Here is a 15,221-nt window from a genome sequence, read left to right on the forward strand (position 1 = left end):
CTTGTTGCTAGGGGAAGCTTTGAGGGGGCGCGGGTGGCAGGAAAGGAGAAGCCGCGATCTGCGATTGCGTTCAGGGGAGAGGTTGGGAGGGGTAAGCGAAGGCCGCTGCTGGGCGCAGAAAAGGCGGGAAAATGGACTGTTCTGAAGTTGGTAACCATCCAGCCTGGACGTGGGCTCCCAAGTAGAGGAATCTTGGCACGTAAGTGCTGGGAAAACTCACTAAGTCAAATCCCTTCATGAAACTGAGGGCCGAAGGATTTGCATGACCCTACCCAAGGTCACACTGCATTTATGTCAAAGCACTTCCACGTGACCCTCCCAATTGGCTGGAATTATCAATCTTATTCCACAGAAGAAAACAAGACATAAAGTGGCAGAGATGGGACCAAAACCAGGTATTTTTCAAAGCCCAGTCACACAGTGGGAAGAGATGAAGTAACCTATGCCTTAATCCAACCTGTATCCCAAATGAGCTTATAGGAAAAAATCTCCCAAAGCTCCCAAGCCTGTCTACCCTAAAATTTTCACCTGAACCCAATCCCCAATCAACACCCCAGGAACACTGGGCAAAAAAGCCTTTTATTTTTCCCCACAATCCAGCTCTTCACTTTTTGTAACATCTCTTCCAACTCAGAACCAAGGCCCAAGAGGTTGACTCAGACCTGGGGAAGAGAGAAAGAAAATTAAAACACAGGGCAGGTCACAGAGCCCTTGGGGAGAGCTCTGGGATGACTGCAGAAATTGAGGAAGGAGCAGAGGAAATGACAACTAGAGACAGGAGTGGGTACTTGTCCTAGTCAGAATGGCCTCAGGGCCCCAGGATCTGCCAGGGGCCAGAAAGGCTTCCTTCCCAGTTGACTCGTATCTAAGAAAGACGGAGAGGGCTCCACCACTTCCTGTCCCAAGTAGGTGGTTGGAGCAGTCAGGCCTAGCTCTGAGCAAAATGGTGAAATAAGCAAAGTTGATCTTGAGCTTCCAGTTCCTCTAGTGGAGCCCTTCCCTGGGCCTGAGCTGTTGCCATGTCTCCCAGTTATTTCCTGGGGCACAACAGCCAGCTGAAGCTGACAACAGTTTAAGAGCTGGTGCATCATATATGGCTCTCAGACCATGAGACCCACCCGTCAGAGTGAGGATTTTTTGCAGAAATATTTTTTTTCCCTAATAAGCTGACATGTGTTCCTCACCCCCTGCTACTTTTGTGAAGTATCCTGTTATCAGGACTAGCTTTTTCTAAATGCAGTGATGGCTAAATGGAAAAGACAAGGTGCATGTAAAAGTGCTTGGGCACATAGTATGTACCCACTAAATGGTAGCTTTTATTATCAAAATCATCAATGAGATTTGTTTGAGCTGTTCAAGTTGAATTATACAAAAATTGCATCATAAAACTGGGTATCATGACTTTAGGACAAAAGTAAGACAAGCATGATTCCTCTCCAGGATACACCATCAAACCTGAACCCTTTTAATTTACCATTGTTGCCAATTAAAAAATGTGTGTCTGTGTGCATAGTTCATGTATCTGTAGGATTCTGAGGACCCACAATTTTTTTTAAAAAGCCTGGATGTAGACTACAGTCACAAAAGAGTACGTTTTGTATGCCTGCATTTACATCAAGTTGAAAAAGAGGTAAAACTAAACCATATTGTTTAGGAATGTATACTTGGTATTAAACCATAAAGCAAGATAGTAGTTACCTCTAGGGGGAGGGAGGGTGTTGTCAGGAAGAAAGGGACAATGGGGGGTTTTTGTGTTGCTGGGAATATCCTACGTTTTTGCCTGAGTGGTCTTTATAAGAATGTCCGCTTTGTAATAATTTGTCCAGCTGTACTTTAGGTTATGTGGGCTTTCCTACATAAGTGTTAAACATTTTAGAATATAAAAGTAAAAAAAGTAATCATAAGAAAAATGTTGAATGCTGATGGTGTAAATTGTTCACAGGCCTAGGGATACCTGCAGTTGAACAGGGTTCCCAGGGACACAGAGGAAGCAACATTTGAGAATGGATGCCAAGGACCTGCTCTACCCCAGTTATAATCATCACCCTTAGCCCATTCCCTACTCCCAAAGGACTGCGGCAAAGAACCTCACCTGAGAACAAGGCGGGAACTGGGCCAGTGCCCTCAGAGCCGCGTTCGAGACCAGTGGGACTCCCGGCGTGGGTGGAAGCACACAGCAGTGACACAGCAGAGAAGGCCACAGAAGAGAAGCAGGAAGGAGCCCAAGACCAGGAGCCTGGAGCCACACAGAGCCAGCTCCTCCTGGAAGTAGGTACAAGGAGGGAGTGAGGAGTGATGGAGCATCTTCCCTTGGGAAGATATCCTACCCCCAGCCCAAGGGCTATAGAAGAAGCCACCATGAGAGAGAGAGGGTACACATCCAGAGAACAACTAAAGGGAAAATGTTATTTTTGCACAACTAACATTTGTCTCAATGGTTTACAAACTGCTTTCTCGCCCACCTGATGACTTGACTTGGGCCCCTATGACGACTCCATGAGATAGGACAGTTCACTGTTATCCACATTTTACAGGTGGACAAGTAGGGTCAGGTCTGGGGCACAGGTCTTCTCTGATTGCAAGCTCTCAGGTCATGCTCCTCACCAGGGTCTTTACAACTCTGAGGAGAGCATGCAGCAGCCTCCCAACTGGTCTACCTCCTCTGCTGCAGCCAATCTCCACCCAGCCAACAGTGGGGTACCCCTCTCTGCTCCTTGAAACCCTCAGTGGCCCCAAGGCCTACAACGTCCACTCGTAGCATCTTAGCCTTGCATTCACAGTGCCTCACAATCTGGTCTCTGCAGTCTCTCCTGCCTCTTCTCCTAAGTCATTCCTAAGCCACTCATCATGGAGTCCCCCCAAAGACCGAACATTTTTCAATCCTAGGCCTGTGCTCATGCTGTTCCCTTTGCCTGGGACGAATCTCCCCTCTCTTGAACCCCCTCTACTGCATTCCCTACCAAAATCTTCCTCATTCTTCAAGAATCAGCCTGACAGGGCAGAACAAGCCTGGGTCTAGGAGTCAGAAGATGTGGGTTGCAGTCCTGGCTCTGCCAATTACCAGTTGTGTGGCCTTGGGCAATTCACTCCCTCTCTCTAAGCCTGTTTCCTCATCTGTAAAATGGAATAACAACACCTCCCTCAAACGGTTATTTTAAGATCAAATGGAATAATGAACCTGAAAGCACTTGTGCATTATAAACTATTGTACACAATTGTCTTTCTTAAATGCCACCTTCTCTGTGAAGCACTCTCCATAAATGTCCACGCAAGCCAAACCCACTGCCATCAAGTCGATTCTGACTCATAGCGACCCTGTAGGACAGAGAAGAACTGCCCCATAGGGGCAGTTCCAAGGCTGTAATCTTTATGGAAGCAGACTGCCACATCCTTCTCCCGCAGAGCAGCTGGTGGGTTCAAACCGCCAACTTTTCAGTTAGCCAAGCGCTTTAACCACTGCACCACTGCACCAGCAGGACTCCTTATAAATGTTCAAGTTGAGGTTAACTGCTCTTTACTCAGTGTTTATATGACACTTCGCTCACATCTCTATCACAGCAATTAGCCTATTCTGCCTCTTATTACAGTTTCTGAATTCCTTTGAGGCAGAAATCATGTTTTATTGTATTTAAAGACAATAATTAATAGTAACAGCTGCCATTTATCAGACTTCTATTATTTATCATGCATTGTGCTGGGCACTTTACATTCCTTCTCATTTAATCATTATTTGTTGCTACTAGGAGATAGTATTGTGTTTTCCATTTTACAGATGAAGAAGCTGAGGCTCAGAGAAGCTAAGATGTTTGCTCAAAGGCCACACCACCTACAAGGGCCAGACTGCAAAGCTGGTACTTTTTCTATTAGGCAACACTGCCTCCTGGAGCCTCCAGGACATAGTATTCTGCATGGCAGTCTGTGAACCTGGGCGATTATTGGAGGTTCTTACCGAGGTGAGCAGTTTGGTGAGCACAAGGCCTTCGTGGCTCCAGATCCGGATACATTCGTCAGCCATCCTAGGGCTCACAGTGGCATTCCCTGCTTCCTCCTCTGGGCAAGCTATGGGAGGCTGGCTGGAGGGCAGGATGTCTGGGGCAGCATTAAAATACAGGCAGGTTCCTGGAGTCCTTCCTGTGGTCACCCTCGCTGTAATGAGGACCAGCTCTCTTGCATTAGATCCTGTGAGAAGCCCAGGAGAGAAAATGAGGGGTGGGATGCGAGCAATCCATCTTCAGATTTCTATTCATTTCCAGGGCTTCCTGCAATACCAGACATTTTGGCATTGATTCTATTCAATAAAGTACTCCATATACCATAATTTACATCATCAAGAAATGAAAATAACTATGTACTAATTTAAACAAAAATTAAACTAGCTTTCTATCAATGAAACAATAATACCAATACTCGCAAGGCTGCAGTGAAACTGGGGTAGAAACATGTTGCCAACGTCAGTCTGCATAAACATTTTTCCTTTTTAGGAAAGCAGTTTTCCATTAGGTACCAAAATCCATTAAAAAATTCACACTCCATTTCAAATTAGTGGGTAAAGGATGGCCTGTTCAGTAAATGGCCTTGGGACAATTTCCATTAGGAAAAAAATAAATTTAGACTCTTATCTCACACTAGAAATGATATAAAGTCCAGATGGATTAAAGAGCTACAAACAAATAAATTAAAAAAAAAAAAAAAACCCTAAGCAAGTATTAAAAATACAAAGGCATTTATGAAAAACCCACAGCTAACATCATACTCAATGGAGAAAGACTGAATGCTTTCTCATTAAGATCAGGAACAAGATGGATGCCTGCTCGTACCACTGCTATTCAATATCGGTATTAAACTCCTAGCCAGCCTAGGCTAGAAAAAATTTTAAAAAGTATCCTTTTTGCAGATGACAAGATCTTATACATAGAAAACCCCAAAGAATCCACAATAAAGCTATTAGAACTAAAAAATTAATACAGCAAGGTGGCAGGGTATAAGATCAAAACATAAAAAATCAGTAGGGTTTCTATACATTAGCAATGAGCAAGCAGAAAAGCAAATTAAGGAAACATTACTATTTACAATAGCATCTAAAAGAATAAGATACCTAGGAATAAATTTAACCAGGAAGGTGAAAGACTTGTACACAGAAAACTATTAAAATGTTACTAAAAGAAATTAAAGAAGTCCTAAATAAATGGAAGGACATTTTAGTTCATGGATTGGAAGGCTTAATATAGTTAAGGTCAGTATTACCCAAAGCAATCAATGCAATTCCCATCAAAATTCTAATACTTTTTTTTTTTTTTTAACAGAAATAGAAAATCCAATCCTCAAATTTTTATGAAAGGGCAATGAACACTGAATGGCTAAAGCAATCTTGAAGAAGATGAATAAAGTAGAAGGACTTACGCTTCCTTATTTCAAAACGTACTATAAAGCCATAATAATTAAAACAGTCTGATACTGGTATAATAACAGACATATACACCAATGGAATAGAATCTAGAGTCCAGAAATAAATCTATGCATCTATGGTCAACTGATTTTTGACAAAGGCACTAAGTCTATTCAATGGGGAAGGAAGAATCTTTGCAATAAATGGTGCTGGGAAAATTGGATTTCCACATGCAGAAGAATGAATCAGGATCCAAGCCTCACACCATGCACAAAAACCAATTCAAAATGGATCAAGGACCTAAATGTGAAAACTGCTGCTGGGTGCCATCGAGTCGATTCTGACTCATAGTGACCCCATGTCACAAAACAGAACCACCTCATATGGTTTTCTTGGCTGTAATCTTTACAGAAGCAGATTGCCAGGTCTTTCTCCCTTGAAGCAGCCAGGTGAGTTTGAGCCATCAACCTTTTGGTTAGCAGCTGAGCGCTTAACTGTTTGTGCCACCAGGGCCCCTTAAACATGAACATTAAAACCATACAAATCTTAGAAGAAAATATGGGTGCATGGATGCAGGGCCTAGTTTTTAATGGTGGGTGAACAGATATGACCACAAAAGCACAAGCAGCAAGAGACAAAATAGGTAAATGGGACTTCATAAAAATTAAATACTTTCGTTCATCAAAGGACTTTATCAAAAAAGACAACCTACAGATTAGGAGAAAATTTCTGGGAACCATATATCCGATAAGGGTCTAATATCCAAAATATTATTTTAAAAAAAACTTCTAAAACTTAACAACGACCCAATCGAAAAATGGGCAAAGGACTTGGACAGTTCACCAAAGAGGATATTCAGATGATCAACAAGCACATGAAAAGATGCTTAACATCGTTAGCCATTAGGAAGATGCAAATCGAAACCAAATGAGATACCATCTCACTCCCATTGGAAAGGCAACAATCAAAACAACAGAAAACAAATGTTGGTGAGGTTGTGGGGAAAGTGAAACCCTCAGCCACTGCTGCTGGGAATGTAAAATGGTGGGCAGCAGCTGTGGAAAAGTTTGGCAGTTCCTCAAAATGCTGAACATAGAATTTCCATATGACCCAGCAATCTGAAGCCCAGGCTTATACCCAGAAGAAGTGAAGGCAAGACTGCAAACAGAAACCTCTATACCAATGTTCATTGCAGCACCTTTTCATAATAGCCAAACAGGGGAAACAGGGCTAGATTAACCAGTAAGCACGGTATACACTGATTTACAAAAAGCAAGCTACACGTGGGCTTGCATGGTGAAACCCAGGTGAAATTGTGCACTACAAGTTAGTAAGTAAACACACTGAAGCCCATGTATACCTAGATGTGGAGCCCTGGTGGCACAGTGGTTAAGAGTTCAGGCTGCTAACCAAAAGGTCGGCAGTTCAAATCTACCACCCGCTCCTTGGCAACCCTATGGGACAGTTCTACTCTGTCCTATAATGTCGCTATGAGTTGGAATTGACTCGAAGGCAACAGGTTTGGTTTGGTTTATACCTAGATGTGGTGAAACCCAGGTGAAATTGTGCACTACAGACTAGTAAGAAAACAATCCCGTGCGTACCTTGCTTATTGGGTAATCCGTACCTGGGTGGAAACGACAGAAATGTCCATCGACAGATGAATGACTAAACAAAATGTGCTATATACACGCAACGGAATACTACTCAGCCATAAAGAGAAATAAAGTCCCGATGCATGCCACTACACGGATGAACCTTGAAAACATCATGCTGGGCGAAATAAGTCAGTTGCATAAAGGACAAATACACTGTAATGTCTCAATTATATGAAATAAACAAATATATGGAAGCCAAAGCTTATTAGTGGTTAACGTGGGGTGGGGGGATAAGGGGAGCTTTTACTTAGGGGGCATTAAGTTTATGTTAATGGTGGTGGCACAATTTGGAAAAGGATAGCGAGAATGGTTGCTCAACTTAAAGAACATAATCAATGTTACTGAATTGTACATCTAGAAATTGTTGAAATGGCCTATATTCTGTTAGGTATATTTTCACCATAAACAAAAAAGCCCAGAAGAATATTTTTGTAATTTAGGATGAGGAAGGCCTTCCTAAGAAAGACACAAAAGCTAAAAGCCTTAATAAAGGACAAGATTGATAAATCTGACCTCATAAAAGTTAAAAGTTTCTACATAATAAAAGATAAGTTAAAAGAACAAGTAATAGATTGGTTGAAAATATATTAAGTGAGAAAAGGTTTACTACCTAGAATGTATTAAGACCTTCTAAAAATCAAGAAGAAAGAGACAAAAGAAAAATGAGCAAAGGATAAAAACCAAAAACCAAATCCATTGCCACCAAGTCGATTCCAACTCATAGCGACCCTATAGGACAGAGCAGAACTGCCCCACAGCATTTCCAAGGCTGTAAATCTTTATGGAAGCAGACAGCCATATCTTTCTACCACAGAGCGGCTGGTGGATTTAAACCGCCGACCTTTTGGTTAGCAGCCGAGCGCTTAACCACTGCACCACCAGGGCTCCTCAAGTAAAGGATATGAAGAGGTAATCCACAGAAGATGTGAAAATGGCCAAACCTGTAAGATGCTCACTAGATGAGCAACCTCATTAGCAATCAGAAGAAAGTCAATTAAAACAATGTGGTAATTCCTTTGTCCAGTAAACTGGTAAAAATTAAAAGGATAGATAATAACAAGAGCTGCTGAAGATGTGGGGAGATAGGCACTCTCGATGACACCTTTTAGAAGACAATTTGGCTGTATTTATTGCAATTTAAATGGGCACAAAAGGGATTAAGAGGATGTCCACCAAACTGTGGACATTTACTTCCGGACAGGAGGTAAGGAGGCCTTTTTACATTTGCTCTGTATACTTCTGTATGGTCTGAATACACAATAAAATGAATTTGTATATTAAAAAAGGCCCACACCCTTTTACCCAGTAATACCACTTGTGAAAATTATTCCTAAGGAAAGAATTCAAAAGAAAAATGCAAAATGTATCAAGATGTTCACTGTAATTCTACCAATTAAAAAAAACAAAAAACCAAACCCGCTGCCATCGCGTTGATTCCGACTCATAGCGACTCTAAAGGACACAGCTGAGCTGCCCCACAGGGTTTCCAAGGAGTGCCTGGTGGATTCCAACTGCCAACCTTTTGGTTGGCAGCCATAGCTCTTAACCATTACGCCACCAGGGTTTCCAATTCTACCACTTATACCGAAAAATGAGAAACAATTGAGATGTTTAACAACAGAGAAAGCATTAACAAATGATGACCTAGCCACTTAAGGAACTAATTTACAGCCATTAAAATGATAATATGGAAGTAGTCATATGGAAAAACATTTATGATATTGTAAATGAAAAAGATAAATACAAATGGGCATATGCACCATTATTCCCCATTGCCTGTCGAGTGGATTCCAACTCATAGCGACCTACAGGACAGAGTAGAACTGCCCTATAGGGTTTCCAAGGCTGTGACCTTTACAGAAGCAGACTACCACATTTTTGAGCAGTGGTAGGTTCAAACCAGTCACCTTTCGGTTAGCAGTCCAGCGCTTTAATCACTGGGCCACCAGGGCTCCTTGCAGCATTATTACAACTGTGAAAAACGTACATGTAAAATTCTATAAGAGAACTTCTCTCCTTTCTTCTACGTTCTCTGGAATCAGTCACCAAGTCCTGTCAATCCCACTTTTCTAATGTCTGTCTCAAATCGGTTCCCCTCTTTCACACCACTGCCTTAGCTCAGGTTCTCATCATCTCTTTACTGCAACCACTCTGGCTAACTGGTCTTCCTGCACCTGGACACATTCCTTCCGGGCAGTCGGCCAACAGAGTAATCTTTTAAAACGACCAAACAAAACAAAATACCATTATTACTTTCCTGATTAAAATCTTTGAGTCTCCCCAGTATACGGAATAAAGCGCAACTACCTTGGCATGGCACACAAGACCCTCACAGATTTCTGCCTGCTGCTTCACACCCATCTTCTGCCAAACGGAACCCCTGGAGGTTCCTAAACATGCCTTTGCACACACTGTTCCCTCTGGCTGGAATGGCAAACCCCTAAGCCTCCTTCAGGCCTCAGTCAGGCACTCTATCCTGAGTAAAGCCTGTCCTCACCATCCCTGCTTTATGGACTTCTAGGAACCCCCCACTGTATCTTGTGTTTTACTTCACACACTGAGAGGTATTTACTTCTATTCACACCTGTATCCTTGTTAGACTTTGAGCAGCTTGAGAGGAGGGCCTATGTCTTACAGCTCTCTGTATTCTCCATGCCTGCTACATACAGTCATCCCTCAGTATTTGCAGGGGATTGGTTCCAGGACCCCATGGATACCAAAATCTGCAGATGCTCAAGTCCCTCATATAACATGGTGTAGTATTTGGATATAACCTACACACATCCTCCCATGTACTTTAAATCATCTCTAGATTACTTATAATACCTAATACAATGTAAATGCTATGCAAATAGTTGTTATACTGTATTATTTAGGGAATAATGACAAGAAAAAAAGTCTGTACATGTTCAGCACAGATGCAACCATCATAGGCCTAACTACATAGTACATGTTAGCAAAAACGTAACATTTTTTCCAAATATTTTCAATCTGCAGTTGGTTGAATCTGCAGATGCAGAACCCGCAGATAAACGAGGGTGGATTGTAGTAGCTGCTCAATAATTATTGCTTGGATGGTACAGTCATAGGTAATTTATTTTCTCCAAAATACTCTTTGATGTTATTACATTGTTTCTGACCGTTATAAAAAGAATGGGGCTTCTTTGCAGAAATTGAAAAATTATTCCTAAAATTCACCTGGAAATTCAAGGGACCAGGAATAGCAAAAATCATCCTGCAAAAGAACAAAGTTAGAGGATTCACATTTCCTGATTCCAAAACTTACTACAAAATTACAGCAATCAAGACAGTGTGGTACTGGCATAAGGATGAACATACAGATCAATGGAATAGAACTGAGAGTCCAGAAACAAATGCTCATATTTATGGTCAATTGATTTTCAACAAGGGTGCCAAGGCAATTCAATGGGGAAAGAAGAGTCTTTTCAACAAATATTGCTGGGACAACTGGATATCCATGTGCAAAAGAATGAAGTTGGACCCCATTCCTCACACCATAAACAAAAGTTAACTCAAAAAGGATCAAAGACCTAAATGTAAGAGCTAAAACTATAAAACTGTTAGAAAAAAACAGGGGTAAATCTTCATGACCTTGGGTTAGGCAAAACTTTCTTAGATATGACACCAAAAGCACAAGCAGCAAAGAAAAAAACAGACAAATTGGACTTCATTAAAATTAAAAACTTCTGTGCTTCAAAGAGCACCATCCAAAAGATGAAAAGACAACCCACAGAATGGGAGAAAATATTTGCAAATCATATCTCTCATAAGAGACTTATATCCAGAATATATAAAGAAATCTTATAGCTCAACAATAAAAAGATAAATAACCCAGTTAAAAAATAGGCCAAGGATCTGAATATACAATTCTCCAAAGAAGATATACCAATAAGCACATGGAAAAATGTTTAACCTCATTAGCCATCAGGGAAATTCAAATTAAAAGCATAATGAGATACTTTACACCCACTAGCATGACTAGAATCAAAGAGATATAAGTATTGAGGATGTGGAGAAATTTGAATCCTCATACACTGATGGTGGGAATGTAAAATGGTGCAGCCACTTTGGAAAACAACCTGGCAATTCCTCAAAAGGTTAAATACAGAGTTGCCATGTGATCCAGTAATTCCACTCCTATGTATATACCCTAAAGAAATAAAAACACACATCCACACAAAAACTTGAACACAAATGCTCATATGAGCATTATTCATAATAGCCCAAAAGTGGAAACTCACATGTCTATCAACTGATGAATGATGGATAAGCAAAATGTGGTATATCCATAAAATGGAATATTATTTGGCCATAACAAGGAACGAAGTACTGATACATGCTACAACATAGATGAATCCTGAAAACATTATCCTAAGTGAAATAAGTTAGACACAAAAAACGACATATGATTCCATTAACATAAAATGTCCACAATTGGCAAATCAATAAAGACAAAGTAGATCGGGGGTTGCTTAGGGCTGGGGGCTTGGGAGGAAATGGGGAATGACTGCTAAGGGGTGTGGGGTTTCTTTTTGAGGTGATGAAAATGCTCTAACGTGACTGTAACATATTTTTTAAAAAGTAATAATAGTAATATTGTTCCAAGTCTGTATGTATCAGACACATTCTTTTACTCTTGTGCTTTGTTCACGTGTACACCTGGACTTGCAGAGACCTACTCCCACACACAAACACACATACTAGACTCAGGAGAATCATAGAATGATAGTGTCACGTAAGGACCTCCAAAGTGAGAGAATTCCACCTTTCCCTCCTCCCTCTTCATCTCCCCAGTTTTTAAATAAGGAACCTGAGGCCAAATGTTACACAGGAATTAATTAATGGCACCCAATGACTCTCACTCATCATTTTCCCAGAAGACTATTTGGAAATGGATGGTGTCTAATTTCTTCTGTATCCTCCATAGCATGTAACACTGTACTAAGCATAGAGTGGACATTCAATAGTTGAACAGAACATGCTTTTCTGATATCCCTAGTAGGAAAAAGGCAGCACCTTTAAGAGGAGAAGATTGTAAGGATGAAGAGGGATGAGAAAGAACACCAAGTCAAACCTAGCCCACTCCATCACACCTCCAAGTACAGACTCAAAGAACCTCTGAGCTGGAAAGGGAAAGCTTATAGAGAACTGACACTGTAAGGTAGTGTGTTTCCTGAAAGTATCTAGTTCTCCTTACAGCAGAAGTGACTAAGGCCCAGAGATGTGTTCAGGGTCACCAGACTGATGAAGGTAGAGGCAGGGCTCAGCCCTCAGTATTCTGATGCCTGACCCCACAGTCCTCCCCCGTCTCACCTTTCAGTCCCATCTGACTACCCAGGACCTTGGCTTGGAATGTCTGGGTCTTGTTCCTGTCTGGACCATCTCCGAAGTTCAAGGTGGTCAGTAAGCCCACGACATGAGGCCCATGCCACTTCCCTGTGAGTGTCCCATTGATAGGGCACAGGGTCAGCTGGCCAAAAGACCTCAAGAAGGAGACCCAGTCCTGTGTGCAAAGAGGGTGAGAGGGAGGTGAGAGCAAATCAGTAACAAGAGTCAGCCTGTGTCGGGAGGATGGACAGAAGGATACTTACCTGAGGAATGTCAGGGCTGCGAAGGCCAGTCTTGTGGGTGAGGAGGAATCTGCCAAGACCCAGGCCCGAGAGGCCAAGAAGCAGCAGAATCAAAGTGGCACAGACCAGAGGTGGGTGGTGGGCCAGACAGAAATGCAGGTTGTGCCCTGCCTGGAAGCTGCCCATGGGGAGCAGAAGGTCTTGGGCCTCCACAGAGAGCCTGCTAGGGGACACAGAGGGAGAACTGGAGAAGAGCCTGTTGCACTCGTCCATTTTATTCAAAAGGAAGCTAAAGTGCAGAGCAGACAAAGGGCTTGCCCAGGGCCACACAGCCAGTTAGTGGCAGAGCCAGAACAAGGATCCAAGGCTCTTGACTCCACGTGTTCACTCCCTGCACCACTCAATAAATGTTTCATTTTTGAGGTAATCAATGTGGAAGCAGAGCAGAGTACCCTGTGTTGGCAAAAGATCTCGAAAAGGGGAATTCTCAGTGAGAAAAATAGGAAGCAGCTGTTTGGGGGCTAGGGTTTGGCTGAAGAAGCTCCAGCCAGAGCCCAGACAACGGAAGTCAAGGCTGTCTGATAAAAAAAAACTCTGCTTGAATACCTCTGTGCTACTCACTGGCTATGTGAAACCAAGTCAGCGAACCTTATGTAAAATGGGAATTCTATGAACACCACGTAATGAGGATTAAATGTGGCAGACACAGCAGTTTGTATGGTACTTTGTTATGCAAGAACTCAACAAATGTCTGTTTCTTTCCTTTGTGTCATACTTGTCCCCAGTTAGGCAGGGCAAAAATACTGTGGGGGAAACTGAGGCTCGGGGACTTTAACATAGCAGTGGTAGGGCCAAGGTCTGAAACCTGTCTCCTGCTTCCAAGTTGAGTACTCTTTCCGCGCTACCATATTTTCCCACGCGAGAAGCGACAGACTGAAGAAAAGGAACGTCTGGAAGGCGAGGTGATAAACATAGAGGGTGGGGGAAGGAGGGCACCAGGAAAACACAGGAGTCACAAATGCTCAGCCCCTGCCCTGCCTCCCCTCCCGGCACCTCCAGAAGGGGGAAAAGGAGGAGGGGAGAGCCGGAGCCTAAGGGTCAGTAGCTAGTACTGCACCGGAGCCTCCCTAACCCCCTCCTCCCAAGATCCCTTCCTGCGGGAACTCAAGCCCCGCAGCCCTCGCACGCTGGCAGCGCAGTGCCTGCCCGCCGCTCGCTCTCACCGCTCGGAACCCGGCGGAGGCCGGCGCCCCCCGCGACGTCACGCGTGGAGCCGCGCAGAGGCGGGGTCCGTGCTCCGCGCTTCCCTCTCCCGCCCACCCGTCCCACCCAGTGGTGGGGGTTCGCATGCGCAGTGCCCACGCGGCGGCCTCCTGGCCTCTCCAAGTCGGGGGGGGGGGCGTACCAAGAGGGAATCCAATGAAGCGGCGAAGGGGAAGAAATAACTCCGCGGGAGGTGAGTAGAAGGGAGATAGCCAAGGGAGGGAACCCTAAAAGATGTTGTAGAACCATAAACTCTCCCTCCGGAGAGATCCAAGGGGGCGTTTCAGCGAAAGTCTCGTCGCAAGCATTTTGCTGCTGTTCGTCCCCCACCCGCACAAATAGCACAGCCCGGCCATGCCCAGGTTCCGGGTAAGGACTTGGGGTCCGCCCGCAGGCCGGGTGCCCGCCCAGGTTGCAGCTCAGTAATGTTTAAAGTCTACTGTCACAGTTGGCACCGACTGTTTAATACATAGAATCTTAGAACTGCAAGGTTGCTTAGCACAGACCATTTTGTTTAACTTCCTTCCGCGTTTTAGAGATGACCCCCAGGTTCGTATTACACATGGAGTCAGGAGCCCCGGGTTCAGATCTTGCCTTGATCCCTGTCCCTGGATAAGCCATGACCGTACTTTCCGAGAGACTCAGTTTACCCCCCTGTTAAAGGAGATCATCATACCCACCTGATGGCTGGATGGGATGGTTAAGGGGCAAGGGGTGGGAAAACACCGGCGCAGTGCCCATTGAGCACACAGCCAGCACTGGACAAATGCTGGTTGAAATGGAATCTGAATATTCAACTCTTCTTGAAGACAATGACCATGTCATTCTATACTCACCCCCCCCCAAAAGTTTCTGGCACAGTCTTCCACAGGACAGTGGGTCCTGTACAAATACCATTGATTTATTTGATTGGAATTCCAATCATAGGAAGTGTTTTCTTCTTAAAGGGGAGAAAAAAGCGTGGTTGGTAGAGAATCTTGGAATCTAATAATTGGAAGGCACTTAATAATTGAACGAGTTCAACAATTCCGCCCCCCCTAGTTTTTCAGATACTAAACTGAGGTCTGGAATGTTTAAGGGATTTGCCCAAAGTCACCTAAGCAGTTAAGACTTAGCCAGAACTTGAGCCCAAGATTCTCGACAGAGTCCAGTCCCTTCCTCACTAAACCCTCCATCCTCAGTCCTGCCAAGAGACCTCGTCTGACCACCTACAAAGGTCTCTGCCCATCAGATGCTGCTTCCTGGGAAGTCACCCATTCACTCCAGGGTCACATACAGCCCAGCCTCAGCCAGGTAGGTACCTTTCCGTAGTCTTGGTCTGAT

At 43.6% G+C, this 15,221-nt stretch overlaps 1 protein-coding gene across 2 annotated transcripts; it reads right to left on the minus strand.

The window, feature by feature from the left end:
- Positions 1–560: 560 nt before the first annotated feature.
- On the minus strand, positions 561–13,962 carry TMEM219 (transmembrane protein 219). Of its 2 annotated transcripts, XM_012558509.2 has the most exons (6): positions 13,859–13,962; positions 12,657–12,855; positions 12,379–12,568; positions 3,950–4,179; positions 2,093–2,262; positions 561–662 (listed from the first exon to the last, which is right to left on the minus strand). In XM_012558509.2, exons 2-5 carry the CDS (start codon positions 12,819–12,821, stop codon positions 2,125–2,127), a joined length of 723 nt encoding a protein of 240 aa, XP_012413963.1. In that variant the 5' UTR covers positions 12,822–12,855; positions 13,859–13,962; the 3' UTR covers positions 561–662; positions 2,093–2,124. The 2 variants fall into 2 exon arrangements, with proteins under 2 accessions (XP_012413963.1, XP_023596799.1); XM_023741031.1 differs by lacking the exon at positions 13,859–13,962 and having other exon boundaries at positions 12,657–12,953.
- Positions 13,963–15,221: the final 1,259 nt, after the last annotated feature.

This window comes from Trichechus manatus, unplaced genomic scaffold (assembly GCF_000243295.1).
Source record: "Trichechus manatus latirostris isolate Lorelei unplaced genomic scaffold, TriManLat1.0 scaffold00170, whole genome shotgun sequence".
NCBI lineage: Eukaryota > Metazoa > Chordata > Mammalia > Sirenia > Trichechidae > Trichechus > Trichechus manatus.

Coding starts and splice junctions, on each gene's coding strand:
- TMEM219 (XM_023741031.1), bottom strand. CDS start 12,908: ATGGACGAGTGCAACAGGCTCTTCTCCAGTTCTCCCTCTGTGTCCCCT. Junction 4,180..12,378: donor TAGTCAGATGGGACTGAAAG/GTGAGACGGGGG, acceptor GGCTTCTCACAG/GATCTAATGCAAGAGAGCTG. Junction 2,263..3,949: donor TCACCAAACTGCTCACCTCG/GTAAGAACCTCC, acceptor ACCTACTTCCAG/GAGGAGCTGGCTCTGTGTGG.